This window comes from Scyliorhinus torazame, chromosome 26 (assembly GCF_047496885.1).
Source record: "Scyliorhinus torazame isolate Kashiwa2021f chromosome 26, sScyTor2.1, whole genome shotgun sequence".
NCBI classification, from domain to species: domain Eukaryota; kingdom Metazoa; phylum Chordata; class Chondrichthyes; order Carcharhiniformes; family Scyliorhinidae; genus Scyliorhinus; species Scyliorhinus torazame.
In genome coordinates this window covers 19,058,523-19,078,041 of record NC_092732.1, presented here as the reverse complement: position 1 = coordinate 19,078,041, position 19,519 = coordinate 19,058,523, and the positions used below count along the sequence as shown (strand labels likewise).

Genomic DNA, 19,519 nt, shown 5'->3' with positions numbered 1-19,519 from the left:
GTTCAGATTCCAGCCTACATTTGCTCAGTCATGGGATGTTCACTCTTTCTTCTAATCGAGCGAATTCACCGTCCCATTGTGAAATTAGTTAACGTGCAGTTTAACCTTTATTTCATGTGTTGATGATGTTATAAAACGTTTTTTACTGTCCTGGTGTTTTTGGCAATATTTATATCGCTTCATTATTTCCTCAAATCTCTGCTCTGTTCTCTCGGCTCAAAGAGATTCACTTTATGTCTCCAACTCTGATGTTGGACTGGATTATTATTATTTGCGCTGAATATGTTGAACATATGTCTCTGGCTCAGCAAATATAATCGGAGATACAGGGGACTGATCAAGTTTCATGTTGATGACCAAAACAGTTCAGAAACATTCACTCACGATTGTGCTATCACCGATTGATGGTGAAGCGTTTCAATCATTCCCCAGTAACGAAGTTCAGTTGATCTGGCAGATCAATCTATTAATGGGTTATCTGTACAATAAAATCATGTTGTCTATGTGTAGCTGATAGAGCTCAATGTGACTGAAACAGGCGGATAACCAAATAATGAATACAGCATATGCAAAAGCTAATTCGGGCTGCAAATTGATGCCAGCTACCTGTATCATAATCCATTCAATCCCCTCACATCGCCTCATTCCCGAAACCCTGTAATGTACTTTCGATCATCAAGATCCCTTTTCTAAATATGAGTGCTTTCAACTTCCACAACACATTGTCACTGAGAGTAGTGGTTATTGCCACTCGCAGAATAAAGTAAAGATATTCCTCATATGTCCCTGCCACTCTTGGCGAAGTAAAAAGCTATATCATCTCACCTTTGTACCAGCAACGGTAGCAGCATGTTCTGTTGTTTACTTTATACAATGCTGCAATAATCGTGCCTCCCTCTCTGACGACTTCCCACAATCATTTCCCTTCAAGCGAAACAACCTAAATTTCTCCAAACAAACCTTGTAGCTGCAAATGTATCATTACTTTACCTATTCTTGCAGACCTCGTCTCCACCCTTTCAAAGGACCATATATTCGTCCTACTTTGCGCTCACCAGATCTGGATGCGACACAAGGTGTGGAGCAAGGTGAGTTTTTAGCAGCTTCCACATAACGTTGCCATTTTTAAAAATACAACAGAGTTCCAAATATTTTCTAGTTAATCACAGATTACATACGCGGTTCTCATTATTTGGACATGATACTCAATCGACATTCGTTCCATGGACTCCTTTTCGTCCTGTGCCTGCCTGTCGGCATCTTTTCTCGTCATCTGTGGTCATTTTTAAGCATTTCCTTTCCATTTGCTTGTCCAAGTCAGTTTGTAACTGAATGGTATCATTCAACAGGGAGCTGTGGAATTTGCCTTAATTTGTTGAAGCGGTTCCCTGGTCAGAAGGAGCTGACTCATTTTCTATTTTCCTCTATAATAACAGGAGGGACTTCCCTCATCGCCAAATCTTTTTTTGTTATGTACATTTAGATTACCTAAATATTTTTATTTCTAATTAAGGGACACTTCAGCGTGGCTCATCCACCTAACCTACACATCTTTGGGTTGTGGGGGTGAACCCCAAGCATATAGGGGGAGAATTTGCAAACTCCACGCGGACAATGACCGAGGGTGGGGATTCGAACCCAGGTTCTTTGCGCCGCAGTCCCAGTGCGATTCACTGCGCCACATGCTGCCATAAAATCGCCAAACTTAACTGTATCCAATACTTCGGTAAAGGCCTTTACTCAGACTCTTCACAGCGATCGCCAGGGTGAGAGGCAGATGGACAAAATGAGAGACGGCATGAGAGGTTAATGGCAGGGAAAACAGAGAGAGATGAAGATATCAAGACGGAACTAAAAAGACAAAGAGAAGAATGCAAACCATGCACATTGAAGACGGCAGAGGAATGTAGAGATAAACACGTAGAGAGATAGCGTGAGTGCGGAATGCAGGCAAGTCACTCAGAGATTGATAGTAGAGCTGGAAAGAGTTACAAAGTTATGAGGTGGTGGTCAGACCGCAAAGGAAAATAGGAATGAGTAACGCGAGGGAGGAACGTGTCGTGTTAGACAAATAGGAGAAGAATAGAACGAAGACAGCTACAGAAATAAGACACACTGACTGAATTTAGCTCCAGTCAGAAGCTCAATTTGAATATTCTAAAGAAAAGCAGAGTATAGTTGTGTTAATTTATTTGACCGACATCAGACCACAGCCCAGATCAATGGTGGGCACGTTTGAATACGAAGCTCGAGACCATCCAAGACAAAAGTAGCGCACTTGTTTGGAATGCCTTCCACAAGCATTCATTCCCTCTGCCACCTATACACAGTGGCAGCTGTGTACCATCTATAAGATGCACTGCAGAGAATCACCGAAGCTCCTTCCGCAGCACCTTCCAAACTACTGACGTCTACTACCTACAAGGACAAGGGGAACAGACACCCGGGAACACCACCAACTGCACGTTCCCCTCGTTCCTCCATTCATGATGGCCTACTGAAGATCTCATTGGAATTACTCTCATCATCAAAGATAGTTCCCCTTCGACACATTTCCCATATACCTCGTTCGCCACACCTGCTGTCACGGCAGTGTTTTTCTCAGGTCTCAAAGTTGCTGCTTGAGCTGAAGTCTGACCTGTAGTATTCTCCACTTCTGTTCCCATTTCAGAATACACTTTCTGATCTCCAACAAGTCCCATGGACTTTTCCAACAACTTCCAATATGCTGAACAGACGTGTCCCACCTTACAGCAATGGGAACACCTCAGCTTTCGAGTCTAATTTCCACCCTAATTACCTTTCAGCCTGGTCTGAGGATGCGATCTCAGAGCGTTGCCAGCTGTCCATTCCTTACCTTGGCGTCCTGCCTTGCTTTAATTGTCTCCCCTCCTTCCCTTTCAAAGGGGTGACGGAACAAAGATTTAAATTTATGGATCAGCTTATTGTCAGCCATCATTGCTGGCTGTCGGGTGGCCATAACCCTTTTGTCTTCAAGATGGATTCTGATCAGAGAAGGGCATGAATCATAGATTATTCCAAGTGAATGATTTCTGTCAGAGGCCCATAGGCAGTTTGATCCCCCAATTCTCCTTTCCACCTATTACAATTGCTCTGCTTAACACTTTCACAGGGAACATATGTCAGTCCCACTTATTTCCAGAAATTCAGAAACTTTTGGCGATTTGCGTCCGTGAGCAATCAGTGTGACCCGAGATCACCTGTTGTCCACTTTCAGTGGTGGCTATGAGCTGAGCGGTCTCACAGAAGGGGGCTCTCGTTTATAAACTTTCGTTAAGACTCTTTAACCGCAACAGCCGTGAACCAAAAGGACAGAAATTTAGCAACCCCGCCGCCTCTCCTCCCCACCACCCCGCCACCGCATGAACCACAGGGCCAAACAACATTCCGAGGAACATGCAACCCGGCCGGAAAAGCAGGAAAACTGAGGAGAGCGATCCCTCAGCTTTGGAGAAGGGATGACCCCGTTGCGACACGGAGCAGAGACGGATGACCTCACGGAATTTCCAGTGCAGACACAGGCAGATGTAACATGCTGAGTTTCATTCCCTCCGAGTTCCAGAAGCACAGGGCGGCAATGCAGGTAGACGTCATGGCAGGCGTGGGGGCGGCAGTGGAGGCCGCGATGACCCCATGAAGGAGGCTTGAGGCACAAGAGGTAACCACACGAGGCCTCAAGAAAGTCGCCACACATCAGGGGGATCGGATTGCGGATCTGTAAACCGAGGTGGCGAGGCTGGCCAGGTCTTAGATAGGGCTGAGGGGAAATGGCGATGACGAGGAAAACAGCTCAAGTCGGCAAAAGCTGCAGATCGTGGGACTTCCAGAGGGATCGGAGGGAGGATCCCAGTCGAATAGGGAGCAGCGATGCTCCGGAAGCTGGTGAGCGTGGAACATTTCGCCAAAGCCGCGGAGGTAGACCTCGCTCACATGTAGCTCCGGCAATGGCCCAAGCGCCAGGATAAGGAGCGGATCCAGGGGATGGCGATAAGCAGGAAAGGATGCAAATGAGAAGGACAATCCATTTGCCTGTACGTGGACATTGGAGCAGACCTGGCCAAGCGCTGGGCAGAATTTAACAGCTCCGAACCCTGACTGTATAACAGCAAGGTGCAGTTTGGCATGCTCTTCCCCACGAGCTATGGGTCAGCTAGCAGGTAAAGGACCACTATTTCGCCAACGCGGAGGAGGCCACCAAGTTCTTGCAGAAAAGTGAACATAGAAACAGCAGTAGAAGGGATTGATTATAGCGTGGCATTTAGGGACTAACGAGGGATAGAGGTGAGCACATGAGGGAGTGAGGAGGGCGGGAACCGGGAGAGACGTTAACGGTGTTAAATGCCGATGTCACAAAATGCAGATTCGTAGACACCGGATGGAAAGATTTGCTCCTTGTCAAGAAATTGCCTGCTCGTGTTTCGAGGCTGTTACTGTGGGAGAAGATTGCATAGGCTGGCGCTCTGAACTCTAGAAAAGAACAGGCTGGTGAGCGAACTGACAGAGCTGTTGAAAATTCTGAGAGAGGCTTCAGCGGAAATAGAGTAAAACAACAATTCCACTTGAGGGGGAGAGAAATGACTGAGAGTCCATCAATATCATAGAGATTATCATACATCCAATCGGCGGAGCTCAGGTGCAAGGTTTTTGAACAGAGTATGGAGTGATTGTTGACCGAGCTCCCAAAGGAAAAGATCCTGGTGAATAACTGTTGCATTTCAGTGGGGAAGCTGGATGAGCACATGGTGGAATGTACAGAATGTATATGTTGATGGGTCGAGACAAAGAGGAGGTGGAAGGAGTTACCAGTAGAACTTGAAATTACCGTACTCCCCAGGACCAGAGATGCAAATCTGACTCGAAGAGACAGGCGGGGAGATGCAATTGGGCGAGACTGTTACTAAAATATCGACATCGAATTCTGGCGATTTTTAGTTTGGTATATTTTTGTTGAATTCCGAACAAGGTAATGTGTTGCGGGTGAATGAAACACAACCAACACTCTGAATTATGGGCATTTCTCTGGACCCAGGCATGTAACAGCAATGATGTCGTTGGATTTAGCACCATTGACGTTTAATGCAGTTTGTGGAGTCTGCTCCCTACACCACATTTTCAGCAGCGATAACCGCGAGTTGAGGATCTTGCCCTTTCAAGGCAGAGCAGTGTGGTAGTACCTTTACTAAGTACCTATCAGGTACCCAACAGGACGCCCTCATCCAAGATGTGCACCTCGTTCAATTTTCCAGTGCGCAACTTTTAAACACTGCACGTAACTTCCGCAACATGAGCAGTTTCACAATGCTTTGCGAGTACAGAGTTCCCCAGCGCCTAATCGGTGTCAATCCCAGAGTACCAATGAACTGGTTAATGTCCAGTACGCTGCAGCAGCTGTTTCCCGGATCAGACCTCTTCATTCCTCATTCAGAACTGTCCAATTGCAGGAGGTGGGTCATTGATATCGTCATTCGTGTAGGAAATCACTCCTATACCATGAGTATTTAATATTGGTATGAAATGTTAAATCGGAAAGCCTTGCCTGCCCTTCTGGGCTGTAAAGAAAGAACATGTTCTCTCTGAGCGGAAGAGTGGAGTGCGTCTGTCAGTGGTGTTAGCGTGGGGGAGGGAGGCATTCGCCCCCGTGTATCAGGATCAATGATTGGCCCTGAACATATAATAAAAAACATAACCTTGGCCATTGACACATGGTTGATTGTGAGCTCTTGCTCAGCAGCGTTCCCCACATAGCAACATCCACTATACTCCCATTAGTCCTGAAGTGTGTCACTTTCTCTTTTTGTCCTGGTATTCATTCATTTGTATCTTGTCACTAGATTACTCCCGGTGCAAGCAGGGACGGTGCACGTCCATGCAAGCAGAAGGGAAATGCTGCCAAACCAGCCTTGTGATTGTGCACATTTAGGTAGTTCAAAGTCAGAGATCCTGAAGAGCCGGAGCCTGGGACAAAACAACCTGAGACACAATAACTGTGAGAGACAAAATCATTCACCATTCTTTTGTTAGTCTCGGCATTTGATTCAAATTAGATTCATTAATGCGGGAATGGGCTATTTTATAGTTTACTCTTGCACCCCATCCTTCATTGGGAATACTGTCTCTTCCTGATACAACAGAACCACTGGTGAATGATTTTGTCTCTCACAGTTATTGTGTTTCAGGTAGTTTTGTTCCAGCATCCGGCAATTCACTCTCTGACTGAACTACCTAAAAGGTGCACAATCACAAGGCTTGGTTGGCAGCATGTCCGATCTGCTTGAATGAACGGCAGCACCGGGAATAATTTAATGACAGAAGACACGGCTTGGTATGGATACATCGACTCTCTGCTCTCTGATCATTGCAGGTGTCCAGGACAGTGATTCTGTCATATATTTATGAAAGGAAGGAGCTCTGAGGGATGTCCTTGGTAGGTGGAAATGGCTCCAATTGGCTCTGCACGGCAAAAACTTGCGATTCCTTCTTTAATAATCAGGAGTCTAGGTACAACTGTAATCGAACCGAAACTCCCCATCCCAAGAAGCTTTCCAGTCACCTCCCTCATTATTACACCAAAGGCTGAATTGCCAGGATTGTTTCTGTGCTTGGTGAGGAGTTTGGAATCCAATTCCTTTGCTATCCGCTGGAATGTTTACAGGGCGGGATACGGAGGGTCACACCACTTTTATTGAATTACCTTTGTGTCATCGCTTTATAAGTACGAGTCCATGTGTCCACGTGTACTTATATGACCAAGATATCTCATACACCTTACTCTTTCTATCTTTATGTTTCTGAATTGTCAACCCTATCAGTATTTAGAATACACGTGACTGGCGGGAGATAGTGGGATGAGGATGGAATCTGAGTGTCCTCGGGCTGGCTTGGATAACGTGGCCAAATGGCCTCCTTCTGTACCGTGACTTTTCGATGATTTAAGACGTTATTTTGACTTTCCAATGATGAAAATGAAACCAATTTCCATTTGCCACGTTCTCCCTCGATTCTACTTTGAACGTGTGACCACTCTTCAGAAGTCGCGCCAATTGAATTCTCTTCAGGTTTGTATAAGCACTACTTTTGTATATGAATGACCTACATACGTGTGACGCTGTGTATCTTAATGATCAACCGGCAGAGTTTGAAGTGTGTTTCAAGAGTCCGGGAACATATGTAGACCAGAAGCTAAGCTTCACAGAGAACAGCGGCAGCATATTTAAAAATTGCTTTTAATTAGAAACTAAAAGTGTTTGAAATGAATCATAATGCTTCAGAGAAGGTATAAAAAGTTCGGGCAGATATTATTTGAACGGTTAACATGGCAGTCTGGTATGGTTACCTCAGTGTGAACAGCAACGGTAAGCTCGCGAGAATTGTCAACACTTCGGGTAAAACCGTTGGTCGACAGCAGACACAACTCAATAATTTGTTTCACAAAGTAGCTCAGAGGAATGTTCAGACCATCACCGGTAGACCCTCTCACTCTTTGAGACGATGCTTTATAATATTGCGTGGGACAATCGGCTCCAGAGGTATTTTGTTCCCAGTACCATGAACACTCAATAACATAATTATAATTTAACTTGCTGTTTTTCATATATATTTAGTGAATTGTGTTCTGCGTGTGTGGTATGGATGCATGACATATATTCGCAAAAGTATGAATGGTGGCATACAAGCAATATTTACTCTTTTGAACTGTTTTTACTGCTAAACTGGATGTGAAACCAAATACAATTGTACACTTTTGCATGGGAAATTAAACGCGATTATTATTATTCCTCCAAATCATTCGCAATATCGCAACGCCATTTCCAGCAAGCAACTGGCCATTTGTCCCCTCTAATCCTGCCGCACTATCTAAATTCACATTAACAATTAGAATGCTGTTACGTGTTAATTTCAATCACCAAGATATTGGTTGGGAAATTTCTGGGAGATTGATATTGAAAAGAGTTTCTTGTATTCGGGAGATGTCTAAGTTGTGACTCAGTGTAACAAAATATCTGTTCATCCGGAGTAATCAGAATGGAGATATCAATTGGAATATCCAGACAGAACACGACAAAAGTGCATCGAGATGGAATCCAGCCATCGCGGTAAGATGATGGACTGAATTCCTACCAATTAGCTCAGAACTCGTCCTGACATAACGAGGAAATCTACCACTTGTAGAGAGAATAGTTCCAAATGCGCCCCTTCTTTCTAAACATACTCTACATCTTCCATCTCTGACATGTTGGTTTCAATCAATACTTCCTGGGTCAAGGAAAGATGGAATCATGGGAAATTTCATACATCACTCTCCACATCTGTCTCTGACTGTTCAGGGCCTGTTTACACCATCTGGCTCAACAGTGTGTTCACGAAGTTAAACTTCCGTACCGGCTGAGGCTGTTCATGAAGGCCCCGCCTCCTGGCCCATTGCCGCTCGCATGAGGTGCTGCGATCCTCAGGTTACCTCGCCACCAGTCAGCTCTCCCACTCAAAGGGGAAAGCAGCCTGTGGTCATCTGGGGCTATTGTTACTTTGATCACTTTCCCCAATTCACATCTTAACCCGTCAAACGCATCTGAATCCTAAATTGATATTTTCAACAGAAATCGCAGATCTTTTTTTTTATTTTAGTGTTTAAGGCGGGAACAGGAAGTTCGACCCGCGGACTTCTGGGAAGTCCCTCACCAATATATTCTGGTGGAGAGGAAACCCGAGACACTACACGTGTAGTGTCTACCACCCGCCCTCCTCCTCTAACCTAATAATAAAACCCATTGGTGTGAGGTAAGTGCCATATTTTATTATTATTATTTTTTTTAGTAGAAAGTTAGAGAGATGGCAGGGAAGGGAGTGCAATGTTCCTCCTGCAGGATGTTTGAGGTGAGGGATGCCGTTAGTGTCCCTGCTGATTTTACCTGCAGGAAGTGCTGCCATCTCCAGCTCCTCCAAGACCGAGTTAGGGAACTGGAGCTGGAGTTGGAAGAACTTCGGATCATTCGGGAGGCAGAGGGGGTCATAGATAGCAGCTTTAGGGAATTAGTTACACCAAAGATTGGAGATAGATGGGTAACTGTAAGAGGGACTGGGAAGAAGCAATCAGTGCAGGGATCCCCTGCGGTCGTCCCCTGAGAAACAAGTATACCGCTTTGGATACTTGTGGGGGGGGGGGGACTTACCAGGGGTAAGCCATGAGGTACGGGCCTCTGGCACGGAGTCTGTCCCTGTTGCTCAGAAGGGAAGGGGGGAGAGGAGCAGAGCATTAGTAATTGGGGACACGATAGTCAGGGGCACAGATAGGAGATTTTGTGGGAGCGTGAGAGACTCACGTTTGGTATGTTGCCTCCCAGGTGCAAGAGTACGTGATGTGTCGGATCGTGTTTTCCGGGTACTTAAGGGGGAGGGGGAGCAGCCCCAAGTCGTGGTCCACATTGGCAACGACATAGGTAGGAAAGGGGACAAGGATGTCAGGCAGGCTTTCAGGGAGCTAGGATGGAAGCTCATAACTAGAACAAACAGAGTTGTTATCTCTGGGTTGTTGCCCGTGCCACGTGATAGTGAGATGCGGAATAGGGAGAGAGAGCAATTAAACACGTGGCTCCAGGGATGGTGCAGGCGGGAGGGATTCAGATTTCTGGATAACTGGGGCTCTTTCTGGGGAAGGTGGGACCTCTACAGACAGGATGGTCTACATCTGAACCTGAGGGGCACAAATATCCTGGGGGGGGGGGAGATTTGTTAGTGCTCTTTGGGGGGGGGGGGTGTTTAAACTAATGCAGCAGGGGCATGGGAACCTGGATTGTAGTTTTAGGGTAAGGGAGAATGAGAGTATAGAGGTCAGGAGCACAGATTTGACGTCGCAGGAGGGGGCCAGTGTTCAAGTAGGTGGTTTGAAGTGTGTCTACTTCAATGCCAGGAGTATACGAAATAAGGTAGGGGAACTGGCAGCATGGGTTGGTACCTGGGACTTCGATGTTGTGGCCATTTCGGAGACATGGATAGAGCAGGGACAGGACTGGATGTTGCAGGTTCCGGGGTTTAGGTGTTTTAGTAAGCTCAGAGAAGGAGGCAAAAGAGGGGGAGGTGTGACGCTGCTAGTCAAGAGCAGTATTACGGTGGCGGAGAGGATGCTAGATGGGGACTCATGTTCCGAGGTAGTATGGGCTGAGGTTAGAAACAGGAAAGGAGAGGTCACCCTGTTCGGAGTTTTCTATAGGCCTCCAAATAGTTCCAGGGATGTAGAGGGAAGGATGGCGAGGATTATCCTGGATAACAGCGAAAGTAACAGGGTAGTTATTATGGGAGACTTTAACTTTCCAAATATTGACTGGAAAATATATAGTTCGAGTACATTAGATGGGTCGTTTTTTGTACAGTGTGCGCAGGAGGGTTTCCTGACACTATATGTTGACAGGCCAACAAGAGGCGATTTGGTTTTGGGTAATGAACCAGGCCAGGTGTTGGATTTGGAGGTAGGAGAGCACTTTGGGGACAGTGACCACAATTCGGTGACGTTTACGTTAATGATGGAAAGGGATAAGTATACACCGCAGGGCAAGTGTTATAGCTGGAAGAAGGGCAATTATGATGCCATTAGACGTGACTTGCGGGGGTTGGGGTGGGATAAGGTGGAGAAGTAGGCTGCAAGTGTTGGGCACACTGGATAAGTGGAGCTTGTTCAAGGATCAGCTTCTGCGTGTTCTTGATAAGTATGTACCGGTCAGGCAGGGAGGAAGGCGTAGAGCGAGGGAACCGTGGTTTACAAAAGAAGTGGAATCTCTTGTTAAGAGGAAGAAGGAGGCCTATGTGAAGATGAGGTGTGAAGTTTCAGTTGGGGCGAGGGATAGTTACAAGGTGGCGAGGAAGGATCTTGAGAGAGCTAAGACGAGCACGGAGGGGACATGAGAAGTATTTGGAAGGTAGGATCAAGGAAAACCCAAAAGCTTTCTATAGGTATGTCAGGAATAAGCAAATGACTAGGGAAAGTGTAGGACCAGTCAAGGACAGGGATGGGAAGTTGTGTGTGGAGTCTGAAGAGATAGGCGAGATACTAAATGATTATTTTTCGTCCGTATTCACTCAGGAAAAAGAATATGTTGTTTAGGAGAATGCTGAGACCCAGGCTATTAGAATAGATGGCATTGAGGTACGTAGGGAAGAGGTGTTGGCAATTCTGGACAGGCTGAAAATAGATAAGTCCCCGGGGCCTGATGGGATTTATCCTAGGATTCTCTGGGAGGCCAGGGAAGAGATTGCTGGACCTTTGGCTTTGATTTTTATGGCATCATTGTCTACAGGAATAGTGCCAGAGGACTGGTGGATAGCAAATGTGGTCCCTTTGTTCAAAAAGGGGAGTAGAGACAACCCCGGCAACTATAGACCGGTGAGCCTCACGTCTGTTGTGGGTAAAGTCTTGGAGGGGATTATAAGAGACAAGATTTATAATCATCTAGATAGGAATAATTTGATCAGGGATAGTCAGCATGGCTTTGTGAAGGGTAGGTCATGCCTCACAAACCTACATTCAATTATTTGTCAATTATTGGTCTTATTGCAAATCGTTTAATGGTCGATCAATTTATTTATATTTACTTATCGACATTTGAAATGAAATGTCGCTGGAACTATCCAATCATCAGAGAGTTTTCACTGTGACTAGACTTTGCTCTACAATTCTGCCATACCTTAGCGACATGGTTACAGCGGATTATCACAAATGATTCTCAACACTTTATCCTCTACACTGAACAAAGGAGTCAGTGTTTGGCGCAATGCACGGGGAGAGTTTAGCTGCTTTATAGAAGTCTCCTTGGCTCTATGTTTATTTCCATTAAGTTTCGGGTTGTTCGGCATATCCTGTCTCCTCCCGGATTCATCAAGGAAAAGCCATCCAGGTTCTCATCTGCCACCTGCCTTCTTTTTTGATCTCTTCTCCAAAGCGGCCAAGTCCAGGGAGGCATAGAGAGGTCCGCACTGGGACTGGGAAATATATGAAGCATTGACATTCAAAAATAGTTAACATAGATGTCAAATTATACCGAAATGAAATCGACTTCAATGAAGTGACAAAACGAGGCAACTAAGAAGGATACCATTCGGCCCATTCAATCCGTACTGGCTCCATGAAAGGGCTAGTCAGTTAGCACAACCTCAGTTTAACATTCCCCATATCTTCAACAATTCTCCTCCCTTCAACCATTTCACAGCTTCCCTTTTGAAAACCACTGTTGAATCTTCTTCCAGTGCCCTCTATATCTATCTGCGAGGGTGCTGCTAAATGTGTATCTGCAATAATTTTCTGGACAAATGATCTGTGATAGAGTTGTGAAATTGGAAAGCAAATTAAAGCAGGCATGGTCAATGTATAACCAGACAACTGCGGCGATGAACCTGTTACTTTTATTCGATATATTTATTGTAAAAGAGCGAACCTGATGATCATGTTTCCCCGTGTGTTATCTATAGGGTCCGGCAGATAAATCCATATCCAGACAGAAACACAGACACAATAAAGAGACTTGCACCGAAGAATCGCAGAGAAGAGGGTGGGAGGAAACATCAAGAGTCCATTAAGACCATGCTGTCAGTGCCTAAATAAAATAACTTGAACGATAAAGCACGCTGGTCATTCTTATCACAATGCCCATCTCCCGATCCGTTGTTTTAAACATTCCAACACTTTAAGTGAAGATCCAGGTGCTTATTAAATGTTTCTGACTCAACCTCCAAATCAGGTAGCACAACCCACACTGATCTTATTTTGCGCATTTCACGGCTTTGCAAGACCCTGCTCGTTTGACAGCAACTTTTCAAAATACTCGTCAAAGCTTTCAATGAAGGTATTCTGCAGCCCATTCGGAATCAATAGTGTTCCAAGAACATCCATTTAATAACGGCGCAGCGAATGTATTTTATTTGGATGTTTGTTGAGGGAATTGATGTCAACACTGGATACTGAGAGCTTCCTGCTCCCGAGTCCCAACACAACCCCCTCGCTCCTCCACTCCTGCCCCCACAGAGGAATATGTCCTGATTTTAGTTAAAGCGACGAGTGTGATTTGAAACAAATGAATGTGTTCTAGAATGTGCTCTGCCAACCACGTGAAACATCTAGCGTGGGATGGGTTGCACATTATTCCAAAAATCAGCAAATATCTGGGCAGCTTGACAGCATATTAATTGCACTTACCCGTAACGCACCGTCATGTAATCTTTGTGTCTGTGTTTGGCGGAGTTCGCCTAGGTATTAAAGAATACAATATGAATTTAAATATTATTTCTTCCGGCGAATAGATATTCAGCTGGAGATAGGCGAAGACAATGACGAATCAATGCGACAATGGCCCTAATTGTCAATGGGAATCAATCCAAAAGCTTCACACATAAGCCTGTGTTCCCCCAATGGATCAACAGCCCCTCAATGCATCACTTCTCAGATAAAACGGCAATGGAGTCCAATTTGCCAATGGCTGGACAATCCCTGTCTAGTGTCCACTGCCCATCTGGTATATTTGCGGCAGATTTAATAATCCACAATTGGCCGTTTTCTGGCACCAACAGGAATGAGATGATTGAAGAATATTCTGATGGCGGTCAGTCCACTTATCAATCGGTGAATTCCCGCCATTTGATATTTAATCTGTACCAGTGTTTCAATGGAACTTACCCATTTGTCGCTCTTTCCGCCCCTGTCTTTGTGTTGTCTCGCTCAAACTGAAACTGAACAAGGACAAGAAGTATTAATGAAGTGTTAGGTCATCCAAATCCTGGCCAGGTCCCAGAAATAGCTGAGAAAACAATTAATTGTACAGCAGTTTTAGATTCATCTTCAAATATCGAACAGAATGTCAACATGAAACATTGAAGTCAGAGTCGGGTTTGAACTGGACTTCACACAATACTAAACACAAAGAGAGTGTCCGTGATGCAGTTTGCAAATGTCTCAGTCACTTACTTTTCATTTTGTCTTTTGTTGTCCCATTTTCCTGAAAGAAGGAACTATAATTAGCAAAATAAAATCAGGAGAAGATAATAACATTGGATACGCAATCATGGCAATGTCCCTCATGAACCGGATTCCTCACCTGATCTGCCGCCTTTACAAATCCAAATGGAAAGTAGAATCAACAAGAGAACCAGAACCGCCAGGACAGCGATGAAAGCGGGAAGGGCCCAACGGCACCATCCTGCAGAGAGAACACAATTAAAATCTGCTTCTCTGTCTCATCCTTATCTCCTGGCATTCTCAGTTGGGAACGGAACTCAGTTAAAAAATCGGAACCTGAACCTTGGGAGCGAAGGGGGAAAGTAAACCCCGGGAAACTGATAGCAACACATGAAATGGAATCAAATAATTTACAGTGCAGAAGGAGGCCATTCGGCCCATCGAGTTTGCATCGGCCCTTGGAAAGAGCACCCTTCAGCCTATCCCTTTAACCCAGTTACCCCACCTAACCTTTTTGGACACGATGGACAATTTAGCATGGTCAATCCACCTAACCTGCACATCTTTGGACTGTTTGGAGGAAACCGGAGCACCCGGAGGAAACCCACGCAGGCAAGTCGAGAGCATGCAGACTCCGTACAGGCAGTGACCCACCAGGGAACCGAAACTGGGACCCTGGAGCTGTGAAGCAACAGTGTTAAACACTGTGCTACCGTGCCGCCCTTTGATTTCGCTCTGTTGAAGTGTTTTGAAAAAGTAACAATGTTAAAGGTGTTAGAAATATCTCCGAATAAGAAAATGGCTAGAGTATTCGAGTGCATAACGTTAGGCCATGGACATCAACTATCTGGCAGGCCTGTCAGTGTTGTTCCACACTCACAGTGCATCAGTTTGTATGATGCAAACAGCACCTGATGTCATAGTGGAAAAACTGAGCCATTGAATGATGCTGCCCTTTGTCCTCGTGTCAACTCTGAAAGTTCTCTCCAAATTGGGTCAATCTCCCTCAGCGTTCCCTCATAGACCTGTACATTGCTCCCCATTAAACATTTCTGCAGATCCCCTTTTGAAAGTAACTAGTAAATATGATTTTGCTGCGTGTTCCAGATTTCATGAACTTTCAGTGTAAATCACACTCTCCAAAGATCCGCAGATTTTGCTGATTATCTTCAATCTGTGTCCCCTTGATTTCTCACCTCCTGCCATTGTACGCTGTTCCTATTAGTTGCTCCATCGAAGCTTTCTGGTTTTGATCGCCGCCTCGATCATTTCTCTTCTTAACCTTCTCTTCCGTAAGGACAGGAGTCCAAGTTTCTCCAGTCTCTCCACATTAACTGAAGTGGCCAGTTCCCAACAAATCTCCGCGGCTCTCTCGGTAGACTTGTGACTTCCACCCCTAAAAAGCTGTGTGCAGCTGATCACAATACTGCGAACGTGACCAGCCAATGCTTTCTGGCGCATCAACACATCGCCCTTGCTTTTAAACTCGATTCCTCAATTTAAAAATTCAATGATTACGGATGTCTTCCAGCATTGATTTATCTTCCCATTTCCATCTCCAAACATTACTCAATCAGAGAATAATTGCAGCACAGAAGGAGGCCATTCAGCCCACCAACTCTCTGCTATCTCTCGTCAGCAACAACCCGCTTTATTCCGCTCGTCTGCAATTCCTCTTCCCCCTGCCCATTCTTCCATTTCTCACCATTCTCCAATTCCCTTTCGAACGCCACGATTGAACTGCTTCAACCAGACTCTCAGGCAGTGTGTTCCAATGATGAACATTCGGTGTACAGAAGGGTTCTCCAACATGTTGCAGTTCATTCCTTTCCCAATCACAGCACATTTGTAGCGCCTGGCCCTCCATCCTTCGGTCACGGGGTACTGATTTTCACTCTGTACTCAGCCCATATCCCTCCTGATCTGTAAACGCCACTATCAAATATCTGCTCAAACTTCTCTTCTCCGCTGAGAACAGCATCAATGTCTATCGGTAATGCACGGGAATTAATTTTCCCGCCCTTGATACCATTGCCTTGAATCTTTTCTGCACTGTCTCTAACACATTCTCCAGACAGTCTGGTGCCCAGATAGGACGTAATACTTCAGTTGATGCTGAACCAGAGTTTTGTTAATGTTCATCACAGCTCCCTTCTTGTTCTACTTTCTGCCCTATTGCTAATGTCAAGGGCTTTGCATGCATTAGTAATCGCACTGCCTATGTCAATGGTTTGTGACAATACAGCTCCGATTCCCTGCCCAAGTAAAACCTGTGCGATATACGTGGAATAATTTCTGAAAATGACATTTCTGTGAAGTGCTAGACCCAGAGATTAATGTTCTACAAGATTGTAGGTCTCAGGAAGCAGCATTCAACCAATAAAACAGATGTTCACGGATGATGGGTTCTGGAAAATGAGATTCAGAGAAAATAAATGAATGTCTCATAAAACAAGTCATTTTTAGACAACAATTTCCACTTTTGTCTGGTTTCTGTTTGTAAAGCCCATCCAGCATAGAACTGATCACAAGTCCATTCCAAAGTCTACTCCGTAAACAGGATGGTTGAAGCAGATTCAATAACTTCGAAAAGGGAAACCAGATTCTAGTTTAATGGGAAAATGTGACAGAGCTATCTGGATAAAGATGGGAGAGCCTTTGCTTTTATTTAACAGGCTTCAGGGTCTTATCCTCCAGCTAATCATTCTTATTGATTATAACTTGAATTCAAACCATCATTGTGAAGATCGCCAACTCACCTTTCCTTGTCTCTGCTGATTTGGGGAACGACACGCTCGTTGTCCATGTTTTGATTGGAGACCCCAGTTGAACAATACAAGTACAGACAGCGCCAGTAGTCCAGATTTCCATCGACACCATGATCTGACTGGTGATGCTGTAGGTCCCGTCCTCCGCCATTGTACCGGGATCGCTCGATCCTTCGGTTACCAGGCCGGAAATATTCCAGAAAATAGCAATCCGGTTAGAAGAAAGTCCACTGACCAAACACACCAAGGGGACGGTTTCACTCGAATTCTCCTCACCCTGTGGCACAAATATCAGCACCGCCGTCTTGTTGGTGGAACTGTCTGGACACAGATTGAGACATATTCAACGATTGATTCACACAAAATGATAATACTGTGCATGATCAGAATTCATTTCAATTGTTCTCTTACCTCCAACCAATAATGTAGCTGCTTTCTGGAGCGGTGTATAGCTATCCATATCAGCACAGTAGTAGGAACCCGAGTCATTCGCCTGAACATCGCGGATTTCCAGAATAAGTACTTTTTTGCTGCTGCCTTTTTTAGAAAAGAACTTACAATTCGCCCCGTCACAGGATGAAATGTCGATTTGTATCGGGGCTTCACCCACTCCTTGTTTATACCAGCCGTAGCTAGACACCAATTCCACTTCGTAAATGCAATGACAGGTTATTTCCACCATCTGCCCGACTTCAGCGGTCATTGGGAAGGGCTTCTGAGACAAAGAGGTCTCGGAGTCTGTAACCAGACAGATTATTGTCACGTTATCAGTGATTATTGAGAGATTGGAAACATCCGCTTTGAAACGCTTCAGCTATAATTAGAGAACAATCTCTTTGTAGTTTTACAGAGTTTTTGGTGTGATTTATTCTTCATTTTATTTCTGTTTCGGTTTATAGTAGGAAGCAGTAAACACAGTGACACTATCTGATGAAATCCCTTCACCTGATCACTGGATCACATTTTTATCTCAGGAAACAATCATTCTCGCATTTTACTGAACGAAGGTAATTCCGGTTAAATTTCCCACCGCCGTTTACTCACCGTAACTCCGCAGCACCAGGAAAATGAGTATCAGGGGGAAATGTTCCTTTGCCATCTTGAGCCGGAGCATCCTCCCCGTCTTCGCTCTCACTCGCTTGTTACTGTGGCCGGAGTGACCGCGGACTGACCGGAGCTCAGGGCCAGATCCGCTGGAAACGATGACGATCTGTGCTCGGGAAAGTATGACACCATTCTGTGAGCAGTGTCTTGGTGAATGTGACGTTCATTTGCGCTGCCGTCACCGCCTGGGTGTCACAGCTGACAAGGAACAGAAGAGCTCACAACAATCTGATTGGCTGTAGTTCAGAGGGCGGGGCGGAATAATAACTGCAGGGATCTATGCTGAATATAGCAGTTAGTAATTCACTCACGTTGATCCATCCCAGATTGTCATTTGGGATGATGTTCCTGATCCAACTTATAAGACATCTACCAGGTCGTCCCTCAGCCTTGTCTTCGCCAGTTCAACAATTTCGAGCCTGTTCCCTATTTCTAGTTATTAATGACATTTCGGACCAGCTCTCTTGAAAATCGTGTCTGCTCCATTGCCAATATCCTTTTTGTAATTTGCGGGGGGAGGGGGTGGGGGGCAGAAATTCGCAATTAGTACAAGTTTTCCAAACAAGGACCCATAGATAAAAACAATTCAACAGAATTAGAATCATTTTCCTCTGTAGCCTTCTATGTATTTTTCTCGTGAATATCACCAACAAGATCATGCAAATGGGCGTTGCTTTGGAATTATTCACAGATCAAATAAACCAATCTTTTGAGTAGCAACAGGGACAGACCAAAACTCTGGGCCTCTCTTCAACTGGGTTGGATTTCGATTCTGAGCCGCATTCACTCTCGAACATTCTGCTGTTGAGTGAGTGGCTTCTCTTTAAAATAAAATTTCGAGCAGAAACGACTTGCATTCCGTCTTCCCAAAGGGTTAAGTTAAAAGCATTTCCCCTCTGGGTAAAATTGTAGACAACATTATTAAACGGTGAACAGGGAAGATACTCGAGTAAATTTAGCCTGCATGCCATCTGTTCGTAAAGTCGCGAATAAAGGTTTGTGGTGATCGACATTCCCAATGCAGTGCCCCACATTTTCCGAAAGATATGCCTCAGGAATATTCGGAAAACATTATCAGTGGAAATTCAGTTCATGCCGGGCAGAGAACATGTCTTAGAAGCTGCAGTGCGGAAATACATTAGTGGAGAGAAATTAAGAGTGAAAGTTGTACCATGTATTTCTTTCTAAATACAAAGATTTGCATTTATCTTCTGATGAAAGCAAGAGGTCACCAATTTATATCCGTTCGTTCATAGGATGCGATCCTCGCTGGTCAGGGCGGAATTAATTGTCCATCCCTAACTGTCTCTACATTATGAGAGGAATAGATAGGGTGGAAACTCAGAGTCCTTCTCCAAGGGTGGACTTGTCAATGACAAGGGGCCACAGGTTCAAGGTGAGAGGAGTTTTGTTTAATGGCGATGTGCGGAGTAGGTTTATCATGCAGAGAGCGGTGGGTGCCTGGAACTCGCGGCGAGAGGATGTGGTGAAATCAGGCACATTAACACAATTTAAGAGACATCTGGATGGATAGATGAAGAAGGGGAAATAGAGGGATACGAGTAAGGGCAGCAGTTTTTTTAGTTCGGGCATCATGGTCAGAACGGTGGAGGGCCGAAGGGCCTGTTTCGATTATGTATTTGTCATTGTTCTTTTATAAGGGGATGAGGGGCAGTTTGTTCGCCTCTGTAGT

At 45.0% G+C, this 19,519-nt stretch overlaps 1 protein-coding gene across 1 annotated transcript; it reads right to left on the bottom strand.

Annotated features, from left to right (window-relative positions):
* Positions 1-13,959: 13,959 nt before the first annotated feature.
* On the bottom strand, positions 13,960-17,875 carry LOC140402845 (immunoglobulin kappa light chain-like). Its single transcript, XM_072490469.1, has 5 exons — positions 17,767-17,875; positions 17,134-17,460; positions 16,714-17,043; positions 14,094-14,195; positions 13,960-13,994 (listed from the first exon to the last, which is right to left on the bottom strand). The coding sequence occupies exons 1-5, from the start codon at positions 17,834-17,836 to the stop codon at positions 13,960-13,962; spliced, it is 864 nt and encodes a 287-aa protein (XP_072346570.1). The 5' UTR covers positions 17,837-17,875.
* Positions 17,876-19,519: the final 1,644 nt, after the last annotated feature.

What these genes read in the sequence shown, in the direction of transcription:
- LOC140402845 (XM_072490469.1), bottom strand. Translation starts at nt 17,836, where the DNA reads ATGCTCCGGCTCAAGATGGCAAAGGAACATTTCCCCCTGATACTCATT. An exon ending in CCTGGTGCTGCGGAGTTACG is followed by an intron (nt 17,461 to 17,766) that starts GTGAGTAAACGG and finishes GTCTGGTTACAG; the next exon opens with ACTCCGAGACCTCTTTGTCT. An exon ending in ATCAGCAGAGACAAGGAAAG is followed by an intron (nt 14,196 to 16,713) that starts GTGAGTTGGCGA and finishes TTCTCTCTGCAG; the next exon opens with GATGGTGCCGTTGGGCCCTT.